The sequence below is a fragment of the Panulirus ornatus genome, chromosome 65, assembly GCF_036320965.1.
Source record: "Panulirus ornatus isolate Po-2019 chromosome 65, ASM3632096v1, whole genome shotgun sequence".
Lineage (NCBI taxonomy): Eukaryota > Metazoa > Arthropoda > Malacostraca > Decapoda > Palinuridae > Panulirus > Panulirus ornatus.
This window is the reverse complement of record NC_092288.1, coordinates 27304546-27325123: the sequence shown is the minus strand read 5'-3', so window position 1 is coordinate 27325123 and position 20578 is coordinate 27304546. Positions and strand designations below refer to the sequence as shown.

The window sequence follows — 20578 nt, the reverse complement described above, 5'->3', positions numbered from 1 at the left end:
CTAGCCTAAATAGAGAATAATGCAAGCAAGTAACTTTCATATTTTCCAGTAACCATAGTATTCACATTTAAAGAGATGCCAAAAAAAAGAAAAAATCATAGCAAGTAATACATAGGCCGGTCTTACCAAGTACCTGGCATCATTCTAAGGTTTAAGATTACCTAATGCATCATGCTACCTACCTGAATACAATATATATGAAAAGCTCTTAATAGTTTCTAAAACATAGTCATGAACTTTCACAAGGGTCCCTTTTACACTTTCTACTATAGCCAAGTTACTTGAAATGTAGATCTAGGCATATGAAACCATAGATGATTAAAGATATTAGTCACTAATTTACCGATGTGTCTTCAATCTTCTCTGTGAACTCATCAACATCATCCAGGTCCAACTGATACATCTTGATGCCCTCCACCAGGAGATGTGTTCGGCCCTCATCTCGGAATACTGCCCTGTGCCAGAAATATCACTGGGTGAAAGTGGAAATGAGAATAAAGGACATGGCTAAATGAAGATTTTAATGAAATAAAATTATTTGGTTATTCTCAACTAAACGCAGTTTGATCACGAAAATTAAGTCATATGCATAAGAGGTTTCATTCTCTACAGTAAAAAAGATAACATCCACTTGCAGTTCCATGTCACAGAATGTGGCTCAAGCTAACACGTAGAAATTCTGCAACCATCTGAGAATTGTCACATGAAAAGCTAATTTCACTATTTCTTTTTCTTATGATTCATTACAAAGTCCTGGATACACACAGTAACAACCATGAAGTCATTACTCCAGACCCAAATCCTGAATGCTATAAGCCCAAGCCAAATAACAAGGTGACTCTGTGCTTCCTCTGATAATAGTCACTGACCTCACACCTTAAAATCTCTAGCCACCTAGAAAAGTGAGCCACTTAAAAGTTGAAACACTCATTACTATAAAATTCAATACTGTCAGTCACAGTTTTGTTTATGCTGAGCCATAAACTATTCTCAGAACTGGATGGCTGTGTGCCCTAACATTAGCTTAAGCTAAAAATTACTCAGCAAGCCAGGGCATCACAAAGTTGTGCATCTTTTAGTCTTTCCTTTATATTCTATAGAAGACCTGACCTTCAAGAGGACTTCTGTCCATGACTGCAACTTACAGTATGAAAAAACAAAAAACATACAGATGAGTCAGTTGTTGTCTGTGGATGATAAAGCACTGATGGCTGATTCAAGTGAGAAACTACAGAAGTTGGTGACTGAGTTTACAAAAGTGTGTGAAAGGAGAATGATGAGAGTAAATGTGAATAAGAGCAAGGTTATTAGGTACAGTAGGGTTGAGGGTCAAGTCAATTGCGAGGCAAGTTTGAATGGAGAAAAACTGGAGGAAGTAAAGTGTTTTAGATATCTGGGAGTGGATTTGGCAGCGGATGGAACCATGGAAGCGGAAGTGAATCATAGGGTGGGGGAGGGGGCAAAAATTCTGGGAGCGTTGAAGAATGTGTGGAAGGCGAGGACATTATCTCGAAAAGCAAAAATGGGTATGTTTGAAGGAATAGTGGTTCCAACAATGTTATATGGTTGCGAGGCGTGGGCTATGGACAGAGTTGTGCGCAGGAGGGTGGATGTGCTGGAAATGAGATGTTTGAGGACAATATATGGTGTGAGGTGGTTTGATCGAGTAAGTAATAATAGGGTAAGAGAGATGTGTGGTAATAAAAAGAGTGTGGTTGAGAGAGCAGAAGAGGGTGTTTTGAAATGGTTTGGGCACATGGAGAGAATGAGTGAGGAAAGATTGACGAAGAGGATATATGTGTCAGAGGTGGAGGGAACGAGGAGAAGTGGGAGACCAAATTGGAGGTGGAAAGATGGAGTGAAAAAGATTTTGAGTGATCGGGGCCTGAACATGCAGGAGGGTGAAAGGCGTGCAAGAAATAGAGTGAATTGGAACGATGTGGTATACCGGGGTCGACGTGCTGTCAATGGATTGAAGCAGGGCATGTGAAGCGTCTGGGGTAATCTATGGAAAGTTGTGTGGGGTCTGGATGTGGAAAGGGAGCTGTGTGGAAAGGGAGCTGGTTTCGGTGCATTATTACATGACAGCTAGAGACTGAGTGTTAACGAATGTGGCCTTTGTTGTCCTTTCCTAGCGCTACCTCGCACACTGAGGGGGGATGGGGTGGTTATTTTATGTGTGGCGAGGTGGCGATGGGAATGAATAAAGGCAGACAATATGAATTATGTACATGTGTATATATGTATATGTCTGTGGGTGTATATATATGTATACGTTGAGATGTATAAGTATGTATATTTGCGTGTGTGGACGTGTATGTATATACATGTGTATGTGGGTGGGTTGGGCCATTCTTTCGTCTGTTTCCTTGCGCTACCTCGCTAACGCGGGAGACAGCGACAAAGCAAAATAAATACTAAATAATTCATTTAAATGCATATGATTTAATTATTTTCTCCATTCCCACGCTTCAAGTCTAGTGTGCGTTGGAGGCATGGGTTTGTGTGACTGACCTGGCAAGATGATGCAATTGCTGCAAGAGGTGGTCCATGGAGGGTTGTGTGTTGATAAAGGAGGCCACCTTAGGGATAAGGATCTCTGGAGGGGGGCGGTTGTGGTGGCGGTGATGGTGGTGGCTTGCCATCTTCAATGACTGCTGGTGGAACAACAGAAGATCCTCTTGATGAATCACATCATTCCCTAGAATGAGTAATTGAAATTGTAAAGTACAAGCACGGCAAGTGATACCTAAAAATACATCTTTAGTATTTAGACTTCTTTCCTTTCCTGCTTTAATCTGATAGTATTAGGAACAACAGAACAATACTCTCATATCCCCATATACAATCTCTACCTGTCATATATGATGTACCCAACACAGAGTCCTGTACAGTTTAAAGAAGAGCAAGAGGCTGCACAACACATTAGGTAAGTGTGAAGAAATCAGCGTCCAGTGAACCAAGTTATATCCTTACACCTTCCAAGCTTGCTCAACCTGTTTTACAAGAGCCATCTCCCTTGTCAGCAAGTGAGCCTGGTCATAGTCCTCGGCCATATGGTGATCCAACTGAGTGGACTGTAGAAGTCTTCAAACACCTTACAGCCCACTGACCCTGTGCTAACTAACCACGCTAATCTCTTTAGATGACATAAGATAGATGGATAAGCTCTCTCACTACTCTAAAAAGACATGAAGTATGTGGGACTATAATCTGGTTCTGCCCTCAAGATATGTAACCTCATCAACAAGATACATGGCTAAAAACATCTTCTTACCTAAATACTGAAAATGTTGTTGCAATGATACTTGGTTGCCATGGAGACCGTTTCACATACACAATTGAGTATATTGTAGCAGAAAGTGTCTTCTGGGCATGAGACTGCTATAGAAGTGCTTTAGGTGTGATCCATATGGCTGCCTTTCAGATATAATGGGGACGTATGTGCTGTGTTCTCTGGCTGCCTTTCAGATATAATGGGGATGTAGGGGCTGTGTTCTCTTTCACTTGACAGTCAAGATGGTTTTACGCAGAATGATTTTAAATGTTATTTTGAAGCTTTAGATGCTGATAATATTTTGATGATCCAAAACTTATTACCTTTTTCCTGTTGGTTTGATATTGTTTGACTAACTGTACCACTGCTTTCAATTCCATGGCCTATAAGAGTGAGCACAGCAAAAAAAATTTGATATGGGTGATCCCTAATCTGGCGATCATTTGTTAAAGTGCTGTATGTTCTGAGATCTAGGCTGCCACTGGCTCCCTGATGAACATATCTTTTAATATGACCTGTGTTGCCCTCTACGACTGGTAACAAAGGCAGCTAAATTTGGATGTTAAGTGTGCTATCATTTTTTTAAGTGTACTGGAAAAGGCTGTACAGTAATTAAATTCTTCAACTTATTGTCATAATTCTTAATATTTTGCATCTTTTTTCTAGATGTGAAAACAGATCATCTTAAAATGAATATCCTAGCTAGGCCAACTCTTTTACAAACTGGCTAATGCAGAGACTTCTAAATTTTGCTGCCTGAAGTCTCTGTTCCTTCATTTCGAAAAGTAAATTGGCAAAGGAGGATTTCCAGACACACACCCTCCTGGTACGGGTGGTGGCAGGAATGGATGAAGGCAGCATGTATGAATATGTACATGTGTATATATGTATATGGCTGTGTATGTATATGTATGTATATTTTGAAATGTATAGGTATGTATATGTGCATGTGAGGGCATTTATGTATATACATGTGTATGTGGGTGGGTTGGGCCATTCTTTCATCTGTTTCCTTGCGCTACCTCGCTAACACGGGAGACAGCAACAAAGTATAATAACAAATAAAAATATATATATATATTTGGTCGAGGTGATGTGCGAAGTGAGAGGGTCAGGGAGAATGATTTGATAAACATAGAAGAGGTAGTGATAGCTTTATGGAAGATGAAAGCCAGCAAGGCAGAGGGTTTGGATGGTATTGCAGTGGAATTTATTAAAAATGGGGGTGACTGTGTTGTTGACTGGTTGGTGAGGATATTCAATGTATGCTTAGTTGATGGTGAAGTACCTGAGGATTGGCAGAATGCATGCATAGTGCCACTGTACAAAGGCAAAGGGGATAAAGGTGAGTGTTTAAATTACAGAGGTATAAGTTTGTTGAGTATTCCTGGGAAATTATACAGGAGGGTATTGATTGAGAGGGTCAAGGCATGTACAGAGCATCAGATTGGGGAAGAGCAGTGTGGTTTCGGAAGTGGTAGAGGATGTGTGGATCAGGTGTTTGTTTTGAAAAATGTATGTGAGAAAAACTTAGAAAAACAGATGGATTTGTTTGTAGCATTTATGGATCTGGAGAAGGCATATGATAGAGTTGATAAAGATGCTCTGTGGAAGGTATTAGAAGCAGTGAAAAGTTTTTATCGAGGATGTAAGGCATGTGTACGAGTAGGAAGAGAGGAAAGTGATTGGTTCCCAGTGAATGTTGGTTTGCAGCAAGGGTGCGTGATGTCTCCATGGTTGTTTAATTTGTTTATGGATGGGGTTGTTAGGGAGGTGAATGCAAGAGTTTTGAAGAGAGGGGCAGGTATGCAGTCTGTTGTGGATGAGAGGGCTTGGGAAGTGAGTCAGTTGTTGTTTACTGATGATACACCACTGTTGGCTAATTCGGGTGAGAAACTGCAGAAGTTGGTGACCGAGTTTGGTAAAGTGTGTCAAAGATGAAAGCTGAGAGTAAATGTGAATAAGATCACGGTTGTTGGGTTCACTAGGGTTGAGGAACAAGTTAATTGGAAGGTAAGTTTGAATTGAGAAAAAATGGAGGAAGTGAAGTGTTTTAGATATCTGGGAGTGGATTTAACAGCGCATGGAACCATGGAAGCGGAAGTGAATGACAGGGTGGGGGAGGGGGCGAAGGTTCTGGGAGCATTGAAGAATGTGTGGAAGGTGAGAACGTTATCTCGGAAAGCAAAAATGGATATGTTTGAAGGAATAGTGGTACTAACAATGTTATATGGTTGCGAGGTATGGGCTATAGATAGGGTTGTGCAGAGGAGGGTGGATGTGTTGGAAATGAAATGTTTAAGAACAATAAGAGGTGTGAGGTGGTTTGATCGAGTAAGTAATGAAAGGGTAAGAGAGATGTGTGGAAATAAAAATAATGTGGTTGAGAGAGCAGAAGAGGGAGTGTATTGAAATGGTTTGGTCACATGGAGAGAATGAGTGAGGAAAGATTGACAAAGAGGATATATGTGTCAAAGGTGGAGGGAATGAGAAGTGGGAGACCAAACTGAAGGTGGAAGGATGGAGTAAAAAAGATTTTGAGCGATTGGGGCCTGAACATACAGAAGGGTAAGAGACATCCAAGGAATAGAGTGAATTGGAACAATGGGGTCAATGCTGTCAATGAACTAAACCAGGGCATGTGAAAAGTCTGGGGCAAACCATGGAAAGGTCTGTGGGGCCTGGATGTGGATAAGAAGCTGTGGTTTCAGTGAATTACACATGACAGCTGTTTCCTGTGGGGCAGGGTGAAGTCGGGAATGGATGAAGGCAAGCAAGTATGAATATGTACATGTGTATGTATATGCATATATATGTGTATATGTTAATATGTATATGTATGTGTATGTGTGTGTATGTATATGTGTGTGCATGAGTGGATGGACCTTTCTTTGTCTGTTTTCTGGAGCTACCTCACTCATGCGGAAAACAGCAATCAGGTATAATAAAAAAGATTTTAAAATATCCCTGAAGTAGGGGAGAAAGAATTCTACCTCCATATTCCCTGCATGTCATAAAAAGCAACTAAAGGGGCTGGGAACAGGGGGCTGGAAACCCTTCCCTTCTTGTATTTCAGTTTCTAAAAGAGGAAGCAAGAAGGAGCCAGGTGGAGAGTGCTCATCCTCCTTGATGGACAAGACTGTATTTCAGTTTCTAAAACAGGAAACAAGAAGGAGCCATGTGGGGAGTGCTCATCCTCCTCAAAGGCTCAGACTGCTGTGTCTGAATGTGCCTGAATGTAACCAAAATGAGAAGGGAGGAGAGATAGTTTATATTTTGAGGAAAGAAACCTGGAGTGAAGAAACTGCAGAAGTTGGTGACTGAGTATGGAAGTGAGTGTGAAAGGAGAAAATTGAGATTGAATGTGAATAAAAGCAAGGTTATTAGATTTAGCACAGAACACTCAACTCGCCACAGAAAAATCTAGAGTTACAAAGAATGAGTTGTGGGGTTGTCGAGTGTTATGTGTGACAAGGAGAGATTGTATGTCTGTGAAGAGAATGCCACTAGTCCATGTGTGGGTGAGGAAGAAAGAACAGACAGCTACCTGGGTCAAAAGGAGTGCAGCCTGACAACCACTAAAGGACTAATTCACTACACAGCCATCTCTAACCATCCTGATACGCAGGCGGGTGTTACCAGTAATATACCTCCCTTATTGGTGGCTACCTACCAACTACTATCTACCCCTTTTCATCAACTAGTACTGTATTACTACAGGAAAAGAACACATCACAGTGGAGGAATGAACAAGGTGCAACTGGACTTGCCTATCACCAACACCTCTACAACTTTCATTTTAAACCTCACTCATGGGATTGGCTGATTGATTTTTCTGCAATAAATTACTTTTTTAACCAACTATAAATTGGGTATAATCCATATCAGAGAAAGCAACATTGCTTAAGTTCCTTCATGATACAGTAGAGAAGTTTCCATGATAAAACTTTAAATATCCTACTTCTTTTCCTCCATGTTTGTGTTGAAACAATGCCAATTTGTACCACTTATCAATATACACAATATCAAAACATAACAAACACAATATCAAAACAAATGAAGATTTGTAGAGGTTTTCAGAAAAGAAGAGAGAATAATGGGGTGAAGAGAGTGGGAGGAGTAAGTGAGCTTGGGAAGGAGACTTGTGTGAGGAAGTACCAGGAGAGACTGAGTGCAGAACGGAAAAAGGTGAGAGCAAAGGACGTAAGGGGAGTGGGGGAGGAATGGGATGTATTTAGGGAAGCAGTGATGGCTTGCACAAAAGATGCTTGTGGCATGAGAAGCATGGGAGGTGGGCAGATTAGAAAGGGTAGTGAGAGGCGGGATGAAGTAAGATTATTAGTGAATGAGAAGAGAGAGCCATTGGGATGAGTTTTGTAAGGAAATAGAGATGTATAAAAGAAAGAGGCAGGAGGTCAACAAAAAGGTGCAATTGGTGAAAAAGAGGGCAAATGAGAGTTGGGGTTAGAGAGTATCATTAAACTTAAGGGAGAATAAAAAGATGTTTTGGAAGGAGGTAAATAAAGTCCGTAAGACAAGAGAACAAATGGGAACACTGGTGAAGGGGGCTAATGGGGAGGTAATAACAAGAAGTGGTGATGTGAGAAAGAGATGGAGTGAGTATTTTGAAGGTTTGTTGAATGTGTTAGATGATGGATTGGCAGATATAGGGTGTTTTGGTCGAGGTGGTGTGCGAAGTGAAAGGGTTAGGGAGAATGATTTGGTAAACAGAGAGGAGGTAGTAAAAGCTTTGTGGAAGATGAAAGCTGGAAAGGCGGTGGGTTTGGATGGTATTGCAGTGGAATCTACTAAAAAAGGGGGTGACTGTGTTGTTGACTGGGTGGTAAGGATATTTAATGTATGTATGACTCATGGTGAGGTGCCTGAGGATTGGCAGAATGTATGCATAGTGCCATTGTACAAAGGCAAAGGGGATAAAGGTGAGTGCTCAAATTACAGAGGTATAAGTTTGTTGAGTATTCCTGGGAAATCATATGGGAGGGTATTGATTAAAAGAGTGAAAGCATGTACAGAGCATCAGATTGGGGAAGAGCAGTGTGGTTTCAGAAGTGGTAGAGGATGTGTGGATCAGGTGTTTCCTTTGAAGAATGTATGAGAAATACTTAGAAAAACAAATGGATTTGTATGTAGCATTTATGGATCAGGAGAAGGCATACGATAGAGTTGATAGAGATGCTCTGTGGAAGGTATTAAGAATATATGGTGTGGGAGGCAAGTTGCTAGAAGCAGTGAAAAGTTTTTATTGAGGATGTAAGGCATGTGTACGAGTAGAAAGAGAGGAAAGTGACTGGTTCTCAGTGAATGTAGGTTTGCAGCAGGGGTGTGTGATGTCTCCATGGTTGTTTAATTTGTTTATGAAAGGGGTTGTTAGGGAGGTGAATGCAAGAGTTTTAGGGAGAGGGGCAAGTATGTAGTCTGTTGTGGATGAGAGAGCCTGGGAAGTGTGTCAGTTGTTGTTCGCTGATGATACAGCGATGGTAGCTGATTCGGGTGAGAAACTGCAGAAGCTGGTGACTGAGTTTGGTACAGTGTGTGAAAGAAGAAAGCTGAGAGTAAATGTGAATAAGAGCAAGGTTGTTAGGTACAGTAGGGTTGAGGGACAAGTCAACTGGGAGGTAAGTTTGAATGGAGAAAAACTGGAGGAAGTGAAGTGTTTTAGATATCTGGGAGTGGATTTTTCAGCGGATGGAACCAAGGAAGCGGAAGTGAGTCACAAGTTGGGGGAGGGGGTGAAAGTTCTGGGAGCGTTAAAAAATGTGTGGAAGGTGAGGACATTATCTCGGAAAGCAAAAATGGGTATGTTTGAAGGAATAGTGGTACCAACAAAGTTATATGGTTGCGAGGCGTGGGCTATAGATAGAGCTGTGCAAAGGGAGGGTCGATGTGTTGGAAATGAGATGTCTGATGACAATATATGGTGTGAGGTGGTTTGAGTGAGTAAGTAATGAAAGGGTAAGAGAGATGTGTGGTAATAAAAAGGGCATGGTTGAGAGAGCAAAAGAGGATGTTTTGAAATGGTTTGGTCACATGGCAAGAATGAGTGAGGAAAGATTGACGAAGAGGATATATGTGTCGGAGGTGGAGGGAACGAGAAGTGGGAGACCAAACTGGAGGTGGAAAGATGGAGTGAAAAAGATTTTGAGTGATCGGGGCCTGAATATGCAGGAGGATGAAAGGCGGGCAAGGAACAGAGTGAATTGGATTGATGTGGTATACCAGGGTCGACGTGCTGTCAATGGATTGAATCAGGGCATGTGAAGCGTCTGGGGTAAAGTTCTTTGGGGCCTGGATGTGGAAAGGGAGCTGTGGTTTCGGGCATTATTGCATGACAGCTAGAGACTGAGTGTGAACGAATGGGGCCTTTGTTGTCTTTTCCTAGCGCTACCTTGCACACATACATGAGGGGGGAGGGGGATGTTATTCCATGTGTGGCGAGGTGGCGATGGGAATGAATAAGGGCAGACAGTGTGAACTGTGTGCATGTGTATATATGTATATGTCTGTGTGTGTATATATATGTGTACATTGAGATGTATGGGTATGTATATTTGCGTGTGGTGACGTGTATGTATATACATGTGTATGGGAGTGGGTTGGGCCATTTCTTTCATCTGTTTCCTTGCGCTACCTCGCAAACGCGGGAGACAGCAACAAAGCAAAAAAAAAAAAATATGTATACACTGAAATGTACATGTATGTATATGTGCGTGTGTGGATTCTTTCATCTGTTTCCTTGCGCTACCTTGCTAACACGGGAGACAGCGACAAAGTATAAGTATAATAAACAAATAATTAACTCATATTGCATTGTCACTATAAGCAATGAAAGAAAGAAGGAACAAATGAATGAGTGGTTCTTTCCTTCCTCCCTCCACTGATTATGGTGGTGATACAACCCGAATTCCTTTTTGTAATACAAAAGAAAAAAAAGGACATGTTGAAGTTAAATGACTGAAGACAATATGTGGTGTAAGGTGGGTTGATTATGTATGGGATGATTGTGTAAGAAAGGTGAGGTAGTAAATCCAGTAAGATTGAAAGGGCTGTTCACAGGGTTCTGTAATTATTACAGCTCAGGCTTATGTAAGGACAGGGTAGATAAAAATGCCCCGTGGAAGAATCTGATGCATGTATGCAAATAGGTAGAAAGCAGAGTGAGTGGTTCCAGGTGAAGGTTGGTCTGCAGCAGGAGTGTGATGTCACCATGGCTGTTTACCATGTTCATGGATGGGGTGATTAGGGAAGTAAATGTGAAAGTCTGATAAACAGGTGAGTATGCAGTCTGTAGAGGATGAGGGGGGCCTGGGAAGTGAGCCAGTTGTTGTTTTATGATGACAGCACTAGTGGCAGATTCAAGTGAGGCACTGCAAAAGCTGGTGTCTGAGTTTGGGAAAGTGTGTGAAAGGAGTTAACTGAGAGTAAAGAGTTTAGAGTAAAGAGTTTACGAAAGTGTGTGAAAGGAGTTAACTGAGAGTAAAGAGTTTAGGAAAGTGTGTGAAAGGAGATAACCGAAGTAAATGAGAACAAAAACAAAGGTATTGGATTTAGTAGGGTGAAGAACAGGTTAGTAGGGGTGTAAGTTTTATGGAGAAAATCAGGAGTAAGTGGAATGTTTGATACCTGGGAGTGGACATGGCAGCGAACAGAACCATGAATGCAAAATTAAGCCAAAGGGTGGGTGAAGGGGGCATATGTTCTGGCAGCATTGAGGAATGTGTAGAAAGAGAGGGCAATATCTGGAAGAGCAAAAAGGGTATGTTTGAATGTAAAGTAGTCCCAAAGATGTTGTACGGATACAAGGCATGGGCTACATATGAGGATGTGGGAAAAAGGTGAATATGTTGGAAATTAAGTGCTTGAGGATAATATGTAGTGTAAGGTGGTTTGACCTTGTAAGTAATAAAAGGGTAAGGCACAGGTGTGGTAATAAGAAAAGTGTGGCGGAGAGAGATGAAGAGGGTGTGTTGAACTGGCTAGGAAACATAGACAGAATGAGTGAGGAGAGGTTTTCAAAGAGGATATATGTATGAGAAGTGGAAGGGAAAAGGAGAAGGGGAGACCAAACTGGAGATGGAAGGTGGGGGAGGCGGGGGGGATATTTTGAGAGATCAGGGCCTGAACATACAGGAAGGTGAAAGGCATGCATGAGAAACTGAATTGGAGTGATGTGGATTACTGGGTGTGATGCATTGTCAATGGACTGAACGAGGGTATATAAAATGGCGGGATAAACCATGGAAAAGTCTGTGGGGCCTGTTTCTGAATAGAAGGATAGGGTGGCTATGGTTTTGGCACACTGTCACTGCCACAGAATGAATGTGAGCGAATCTGTCTTTGGTGCTACCTTGCTAAAATGGGAAATGTTGATCAAGTATGAAAAAAAAACGGAAAAAAGAGTAAAAGGATTTATATGTCAAAAATAGAAGGCAAGACCAACCACGAGATGCATGGAAAGAGGGAAAGAGGCTTTTGGGTATCAAAGTCTGAAGATTTAGAAGGGTAAGAGATATATGTAGAACAGAATTAACTGGTCCAATGTGGTATATGATGGGGATGTCCTGTCAATCAGCTGAACCACGGAATGTGAAGCAGTCAAGGTAATCTATGGTAAACTCAGTTAGGCTTGGCTGTGGAGGTAGGCTTTAGCTTCGGTGCATGATAGATGACATTTAGGAAATGGGTATGTGCAAATGGGGCCACTATTTGTCCATTCCCAGTGTTACCTAATTAGAACAAAAGAGGCAACTGTGTATAAAAAAAAAAAGCAAACAGTATTCAATGCTTACACCAGCATTTTGTATAAGTTCTTGCTTGTAAGCTAACTGTGTGATTAGTATAATACACTTAAACTGGTTACTGAATGCTGGTTAACCATTTTGTACCATCCTCATCCATAGGGACCAAAGTCATTCTAACAAAATGCACAAAAATACATAAAATTATGCCAATGAACATATCTAACATGAATTAGCAAAAAGATGGAGATCAGAAACTAAATCATGGCAGGAATACATGGGTGTACATACAAAAAAGAATTAGCTCTAAAACCCTGCATAGAAAGCAAATTGATTTTCTTAAAACTTCTTCATGCATATGAAACATCCAATTACATATTCGGTTAAGAAGGGAAGTACATATCCTTGAAAACAAAAAAAAAAAGAAAGTGCTACTTAAGCATCTTCTGCTTGTCATAAAAGGCAATTAAAGGTGAGGGAGCAGTGGACTGAAAATTTTCCCCTTTTGTATCATCACTTTTGTGAAAGTAGGAAAAAAAGAAAGAACAAAACAAGGCTTTTTCTTCTGAGGCTCAGCCATCTGTTTTTGAAGTTACCTTGCTGAGTTGGGAAAAGGTGAGCAAGTACAAAATAAATAATTTGTAAGTTCCAAATCATGTGGTACAAAAATAAAAATAAGTTCAGGAGGGTTGCATTTCTAGAGAACTGCATATTACTGAAGACAGTTATGACAGAACAACTGGCTCACCTATAAGGCAGGAGAGGACAGGCAGCTGATCAACACTGAGGTGAAGGACACGAGACAGAGCATTTCGGTCATACATGACAGTGTCAAGAGTCTCTAGATTTAGGTGGTTGATGGAGAAGTAGTAGTGAACTGTGTTGTAAATTATGTAGTCTGAGTCCTGGCCCAGGATACCCATGGCACCATTCTTCTTGGCATACTCTGCCACTATCTTGTCACATTCATCTAGGCAGGTGAACACTGGGCAGCCAAGAACATCCTGGTGATAGAGAATATGTGAAATCTTACAGCATCAATGACTGAGTGGAGTATCCACACCAACAAACAAACTCACAGATATGGAGTTGGGCAAGGACAAAAATCATAAGCTTAAAACTGCTACCAGATAAACTGAGCTAACTGGATGAAGGGGATTTGTATGTGGATGAAGGGCTTTGTATGTGGAATAGGAAAGATACCAAAAGAACTAAGAGATGAAATGGCTGAGAACCCTAAATATGAGAAGCTATATGCAATAACAGAGAAACATGATTAAAAGTTACAGCTAATGGATAAAGATATTACAAAACTAAAGAAAAAAAAATAATATGATTAGATATTATAAGTGATTAATAGAACTGAGAGAGACAAAACAGCCTGAGAAAGGATATCACAGGAAATGCTGGGAATAAATAGGGATAAAGATCAAGAGGAGCCTTTCTAAGGAGGTCCTGAAGTACATCACTCACAGAGAGCAAACAGAATGAAATCATGAAGAACAACTGGAAGAAAACAGAAGAGGGTAATCATGAAACACTTCCAGGATGAGGAAAGAGACAAAGAGTATAACCTAATGCAGAGGAACAAAGATCTGGGGACATATATAACTGTGAAGGAAATAGAAATTTATAAAATTCATGTGAAATTACAGAGGGCCATATACTTAGAAACCATATATTCAGACGGCCATGTATTCAGATGAATGTAGGGATCGTTCATGTGACAATGTGGAGTTTACATTCTTTAGAGAAAGACTATTAAAGGTTGTAGAATTGGTAGTTGGATAAAAGGCTGTCAGATACAGGAATAAAAGGGAAATACATGGTGGATGGAGGGGATTAGAAATGCTGTGGAAAAGAAAAAGGCATATGATAAACTGCTTGTAAGGACTGTACCAGTGGAAGTTCAGCAAAGGACAAAGGAAGAATATAAGAAGTGTAAGAGGAATGTAAAGAAGCTGATACAGGAAAGCAAAGAAAGAGCAGATGATCATTCTGGGAGAAAGTTGAGTGAAACATTTGGGGAAAATATGAAACTGCACCGGAAGAAGGTGAAAAAGGTGAAAATAAGAGTGGAAACGTTAATGTGTGTCATAAGGAAGGAAATGAAAGGAAGATGGAAAAAATATTTTGAAGAACTGATGAATATGGGAGGTGAGACAGCAGTTGTTACATGTATGGGTATGGAGGATGGAAGGGAGTGGATACAATTGCAAAGGCCTAAACAAAAATGGAGATAAAAGGGGCTATAATGAGACTAAAGATAAAAAAGGCACCTGAAGGGGATGGGATTATGGCTGAAATGATGAAACATGGAGGAGAACAAGTGATAGAGAGGATGCATCTGATATGTAATTTTGCATAAAAACAGGTTCTGCTTGAGGACTGGGTGAAAGCAATTATTGTTCCTTTATTCAAAAGAAAAGGTGTTAAGGATGTATGTAGCAATTATACGGGAATAAGTCTGTTAAGCATACCAAGGAACGTGTATACAAGAATAATGAGTGATAGAATGATAGAGAAAGGTGCAAGAGGTGAAAAAGAAGGCAAATGAGAGTTGGGGTGAGAGAGTACCATTAAATTTTAGGGAGAATAAAAAGATGTTTTGGAAGGAGGTAAATAAAGTCCGTAAGACAAGAGAACAAATGGGAACACTGGTGAAGGGGGCTAATGGGGAGGTAATAACAAGAAGTGGTGATGTGAGAAAGAGATGGAGTGAGTATTTTGAAGGTTTGTTGAATGTGTTAGATGATGGATTGGCAGATATAGGGTGTTTTGGTCGAGGTGGTGTGCGAAGTGAAAGGGTTAGGGAGAATGATTTGGTAAACAGAGAAGAGGTAGTGAAAGCTTTGCAGAAGATGAAAGCCAGCAAGGCAGCAGGTTTGGATGGTTTTGCAGTGGAATTTATTAAAAAAGGGGGTGATTGTATTGTTGACTGGTTGGTAAGGTTATTTAATGTATGTATGACTCACGGTGAGGTGCCTGAGGATTGACAGAATGCGTGCATAGTGCCATTGAACAAAGGCAAAGGGGATAAAAGTGACTGCTCAAATTACAGAGGTATAAGTTTGTTGAGTATTCCTGGGAAATTATTTGGGAGGGTATTGATTGAGAGGGTGAAGGCATGTACAGAGCATCAGATTGGGCAAGAGCAGTGTGGTTTCAGAAGTGGTAGAGGATGTGGGGATCAGGTGTTTGCTTTGAAGAATGTATGTGAGAAATACTTAGAAAAACAAATGGATTTGTATGTCGCATTTATGGATCTGGAGAAGGCATATGATAGAGTTGATAGAGATGCTCTGCAGAAGGTATTAGGAATATATGGTGTGGGAGGCAAGTTGTTAGAAGCAGTGAAAAGTTTTTATCAAGGATGTAAGGTATGTGTACGTGTAGGAAGAGAGGAAAGTGATTGGTTCTCAGTGAATGTAAGTTTGTGGCAGGGGTGTGTGATGCCTCCATGGTTGTTTAATTTGTTCATGGATGTTAGGGAGGTGAATGCAAGAGTTTTGGAAAGAGGGGCAAGTATGCAGTCTGTTGTGGAGGAGAGAGCTTGGGTAGTGAGTCAGTTGTTGTTCGCTGATGATACAGTGCTGGTGGCTGATTCATGTGAGAAACTGCAGAAGCTGGTGACTGAGTTTGGTAAAGTGTAAGAAAGAAGAAAGCTGAGAGTAAATGTGAATAAGAGCAAGGTTATTAGGTACAGTAGGGTTGAGGGACAAGTCAACTGGGAGGTAAGTTTGAATGGAGAAAAACTGGAGGAAGTGAAGTGTTTTAGATATCTGGAGTGGATTTGGCAGTGGATGGAATCATGGAAGTGGAAGTGAATCATAGGGTGGGGGAGGGGGTGAAAGTTCTGGGAGCATTAAAAAATGTGTGGAAGTCGAGCACATTATCTCGAAAAGCAAAAATGGGTATGTTTGCAGGATTAGTGATTCCAACAATGTTATACAGTTGTAAGGCGTAGGCTATAGACAGAGTTATGCAGAGGAGGGTGGATGTGCTGGATATGAGATGTTTGAGGACAATATGTGGTGTGAGGTGGTTTGATAGAGTAAGTAATGAAAGGGTAAGAGAGATGTGTGGTAATAAAAAGAGTGTGGTTGAGAGAGCAGAAGAGGGTGTTTTGATATGGTTTGGTCACATAGAGAGATTGAGTGAGGAAAGATTGACCAAGAGGATATATATGTCAGAGGTGGAGGGAAAGAGAAGTGGGAGACCAAATTGGAGGTGGAAAGATGGAGTGAAAAAGATTTTGAGTGATCAGGGCCTGAACATGCAGGAGGGTGAAAGGCGTGCAAGGAATAGAGTGAATTGGAACGATGTGGTATACCGGGGTCGACGTGCTGTCAATGGATTGAACCAGGGCATGTGAAGCGTCTGGGGTAAACCATGGAAAGTTCTGTGGGGCCTGGATGTAGAAAGGGAGCTGTGGTTTCAGTGCATTATTACATGACAGTTAGAGATTGAGTGTGAACGAATGTGGCCTTTGTTGTCTTTTCCTAGCACTACCTCGTGCACATGAGGGGGGAGGGGGTTGTTATTTCATGTGTGGTGGGGTGGTGATGGGAATGAATAAAGGCAGACAGTATGAATTATGTACATGTGTATATATGTATATGTCTGTGTGTGTATATATATGTATACGTTAAGATGTATAGGTATGCATATTTGCGTGTGTGGACGTGTATGTATATACATGTGTATGTGGGTGGGTTGGGCCATTCTTTCGTCTCTTTCCTTGCGTTACCTCGCTAACGCAGGAGACAGCAACAAAGCAAAATGAATAAATAAATAAAAATGATGGAAACGACTGAATGCACCATAAGTGAGGGGCAAGGGGGTTTTGGGAAAGGTAGAGAATGAGTTTGGATCAGATTTTTGTGGCAAAAATGAACAAGGGAAAGCATTAGCGAAAGGTAAGAAGATGTATGCAGCTTTTATGAATCTGGAAAAAGCATATGAGAGTCACATGGAATGCTTTACAGGATGTGTTAAGGATATATGGGGTAGGGGAAAACTGATGGGTGGTGTGAAAGCCTTCTATTGAGAAGCAAATGCATGTGTAAAAGTGGATGGAGAGTTGAGCAAAATTTTCAGTACACATGGGGGTTTGAAGCAGGGCTGTGTAATAAGGACTCCTTGGGGAAAAACATACTATATTGCAGAAGGATTTATCAAGAATGGGGGTAACTGTGTTGTTCACTGGTTGGCAAGGATATTCAATGTATATATAGATCATGGTGTGGTGAAATGCTTGAGAATTGGCAGAATGCATGTGTAGTGCCACAGTAAAAAGGCAAATGGGATAAAGGTGAGTGTTCAAACTACAGAAACATACATTTCTTGAGTATTCCTGGGAAACTGTATGGGAGGGTATTGATTGAGAGGGTGAGGGAATGTACAAAGCACCAGATTGGGGGAGGAGCAGTGCAGCTTCAGAAGTGATAGAGGATATGTGGATCAAATGTTTGCTTTGAAGAATGTGTACGAGAAAAACTTAGAAAAACAGATGGATTTGTATGTAGCATTTATGGATCCAGAGAAGGCTTATGATAGGGTTGATAGAGATGCTTTCTGGAAGGTATTTAAGAATATATGGTGTGAGAGGTAAGCTGCTAGAAGCAGTGAAATGTTTTTGTCAAGGATGTAAGGCAAGTGTACAAGTAGGAAGGGAGGAGAGTAATTGGTTCCCCATGAAGGTCCATCTGTGGCAGAGGTGTGTGATGTTTAATTTGTTTATGGATGGAGTGGTTACGGAGATAAATGCAAGAGTTTTGGAGAGAGGGGCTAGTATGCAACACAACCTCTTCTGCTCTCTCAACCACACTCTTTATTTCCACACCTCTCTTACCCTTTCATAACTTATTCGACCAAACCACTTCACACCACATACTGTCCTCAAAATTTCATTTCCAACACATCCACCCTCCTCCATACAACCCTATCTATAGCCCATGTCTCACAACCATACAGTATTGTTGGAGCTAGTATTCCTTTAAACATACCCAGTTTTGCTCTCAGAAATAATGTTCTCTCATTCCACATATTTTTCATCACTCCCAGAACTTTCACCCCCGCCCCCACCCATTGTGACTCACTTCTGCTTCCATGGTTCCATTTGCTGCTAAGTCCACTCTCAGATATCTACAACACTTCACTTCCTCCAATTTTTCTCCATTCAAACTTACATCCCAATTCACTTGTCCCTCTACCCTACTGAACCTAATAACCTTGCTCTTATTCACATTTACTCTCAACTTTCTCCTTTCACACTATTCTCCAAACTCAGTCACCAACTTCTGCAGTTTCTCACTTGAATCAGCCATTGGAACTGTATCATCAGCGAACAACAACTGACACTTCCCAAGCACTCTCATCCCCAACATACTGCATACTCGCCCCTCTCTTCAAAACTCTTGCATTTCCCTCCCTAACCACCCCATCCATTTACAAATGAAACAACCATGGGGACATCACACACCCCTGCTGCAGACCGACATTCACTGGGAACCAATCACTTTCCTCTCTTCCTACTTGTAGACATGCCTTACACCCTTGATAAAAACTTTTCACTGCTTCTAGCAACTTACCTCCCACACCATGTACTCGAGACTTTCCACAAAGCATCTCTATCAACCTTATCATATGCCTTCTCCAGATCCATAAATGCTACATACAAATCCATCTGTTCTAAACATTTCCCACACACATTCTTCAAACACCTGAGCCACATATCTTCTACTACTTCTGAACCCACTCTGCTCTTCCCAATCGGACGCTCTGTAAATGCCTTCACTCTCTCAATCAATACCCTCTCATATAATTTCCCAGGAATACTCAACAAACTTATGCCTCTGTAGTTTGAGCACTCACCTTCATCACCTTTGCCTCTGTACAATGGCACTATGCATGCATTCTCCAAATCCTTAGGCACTTCATCATGAGTCATACATACAGTGAATATCCTTAGCAACCAATCAACAACATTGTCACCCCCTTTCTTAACAAATTCAACTTCAATACCATCCAAATCCTATGCCTTGCTGGATTACATCTTCTACAAAGCTTTCATTACCTAAACCATTCTCCCTGACCACCTCACTTTGCACACCATCCCGATCAAAACACCCTATATCTGCCACTCTTATCTTCATGCACATTCAACAAACCTTCAAAATACTCACTCCATCTCCTCACTTCATCACTACCTGCTTTCACTTCACCCTTGCCTCCTTCATTGATGTTCTCTTGTCTTATGCACGTTATCTACCTACTTCCAAAACATCTTTTTATTCTCCCTAAAGTTTAATGATACTCACTCACCCCAACTCTCGTTTGCCCTCTTTTCAATCCTTTCCTGCCACTTTCTTTTATACATCTCCCAGTCATTTGCACTCCTGCCTTGCAAGTATCATCCAGATGCCTCTCTTTTCTCTTTAACTAACAACTTTATTTCTTCATCCCACCACTCGCTACCCTTTCTAATCTGCCCACCTCCCACCTTTCTCATGCTACATGCATTTTTTGCACATGCCATCACTGTTTGCATAAGTATACCCCATTCCTCGCCCACTCCCCTCATGCCATTTGCTCTCACCTTTTGTCACCTACACTCAATCTCTTCTGGTATTTCCTCACACAAGTCTCCTTTCCAAGCATGCTTACTCTCACCACTCTCTTCTCCCCAACATTCTCTCTTCTTTTTTGAAAACCTCTACAGACCTTCACCTTTGCCTCCACAAGATAGTGATCAGACTTCCCTCCAAACATAAGCTTCCTTCATGAGCAAAAAAATAAAGTTTCAGGTAGGTATGACTTACCTTAAATATGAGAGGCGTAAAAGCTGCTAAACCTGTGGGTAAGAAGAAATGTTTGCCGTGTTCCAATTCCTTATTCATTTTAATGATGCTGAAATAACTTATAACATCCTTTAAGTTCTCCAGTCGTCGATGGGTCCATGTCTCACGCTTACGGTCCTGAAAGGATGAAGGAGGTTACAAACCAGACTTAATATTACAGTACGTTACAGGCAGTTTCAGAATAGTGCGGTCTCTACAGGTATAAAATAACTGCATCATAAAAGAAAAACATGAACGTCTGTATCAACTGGTAGCTTTTTAGTCCTTATTGTTGTGGCGATATAAATGACAAAATGATAATGATTTACATCTGGGCACTGAGGATTCAAATCCCAGTCCTACCTCGTGGCAGACCAGCATGCTAGCATTTGATCATGAAGGGATAATAGCTTTCCATCTCAGACCAACCAATGGTTTGTGGGACCCTGTCACATTTTGTGACCTGAGAGGGCAAAGGATCACCTGCAACCACACAGGGCATCCAAACAGGATGTAGGTAGCATTAAAATAATCCCCCAACAGGACAGTAAAGCTCTTATCTCTTTAACATGTACTGAAAACAAGGAAAAAATTATAATAAGTAGTATGTTTGAGGAAAGGAACATGGATGTTATAGCTCCGAGTCAAACGAAGAACAAGGGTAAAGGGGAAGAGTGGTTTGGGAATGTTTTGGGAGTAAAGTC

General features: G+C 41.1%; 1 protein-coding gene across 3 annotated transcripts in view; it reads right to left on the bottom strand.

Moving 5' to 3' along the window:
• Positions 1-319: 319 nt before the first annotated feature.
• LOC139746442 (constitutive coactivator of peroxisome proliferator-activated receptor gamma-like) overlaps positions 320-20578 on the bottom strand; it is a 119971-nt gene continuing 99712 nt past the window's right edge. For all 3 annotated transcript variants that reach the window (XM_071657692.1, XM_071657694.1, XM_071657693.1), the window contains exons 4-7: positions 19857-20012; positions 12782-13037; positions 2515-2701; positions 320-455 (exon numbers count right to left, since the gene is read on the bottom strand). In XM_071657692.1, coding sequence (XP_071513793.1) covers positions 335-455; positions 2515-2701; positions 12782-13037; positions 19857-20012 — 720 coding nt within the window. In that variant the 3' untranslated portion in view covers positions 320-334. The remainder of the gene's footprint in view (positions 456-2514; positions 2702-12781; positions 13038-19856; positions 20013-20578) is intronic.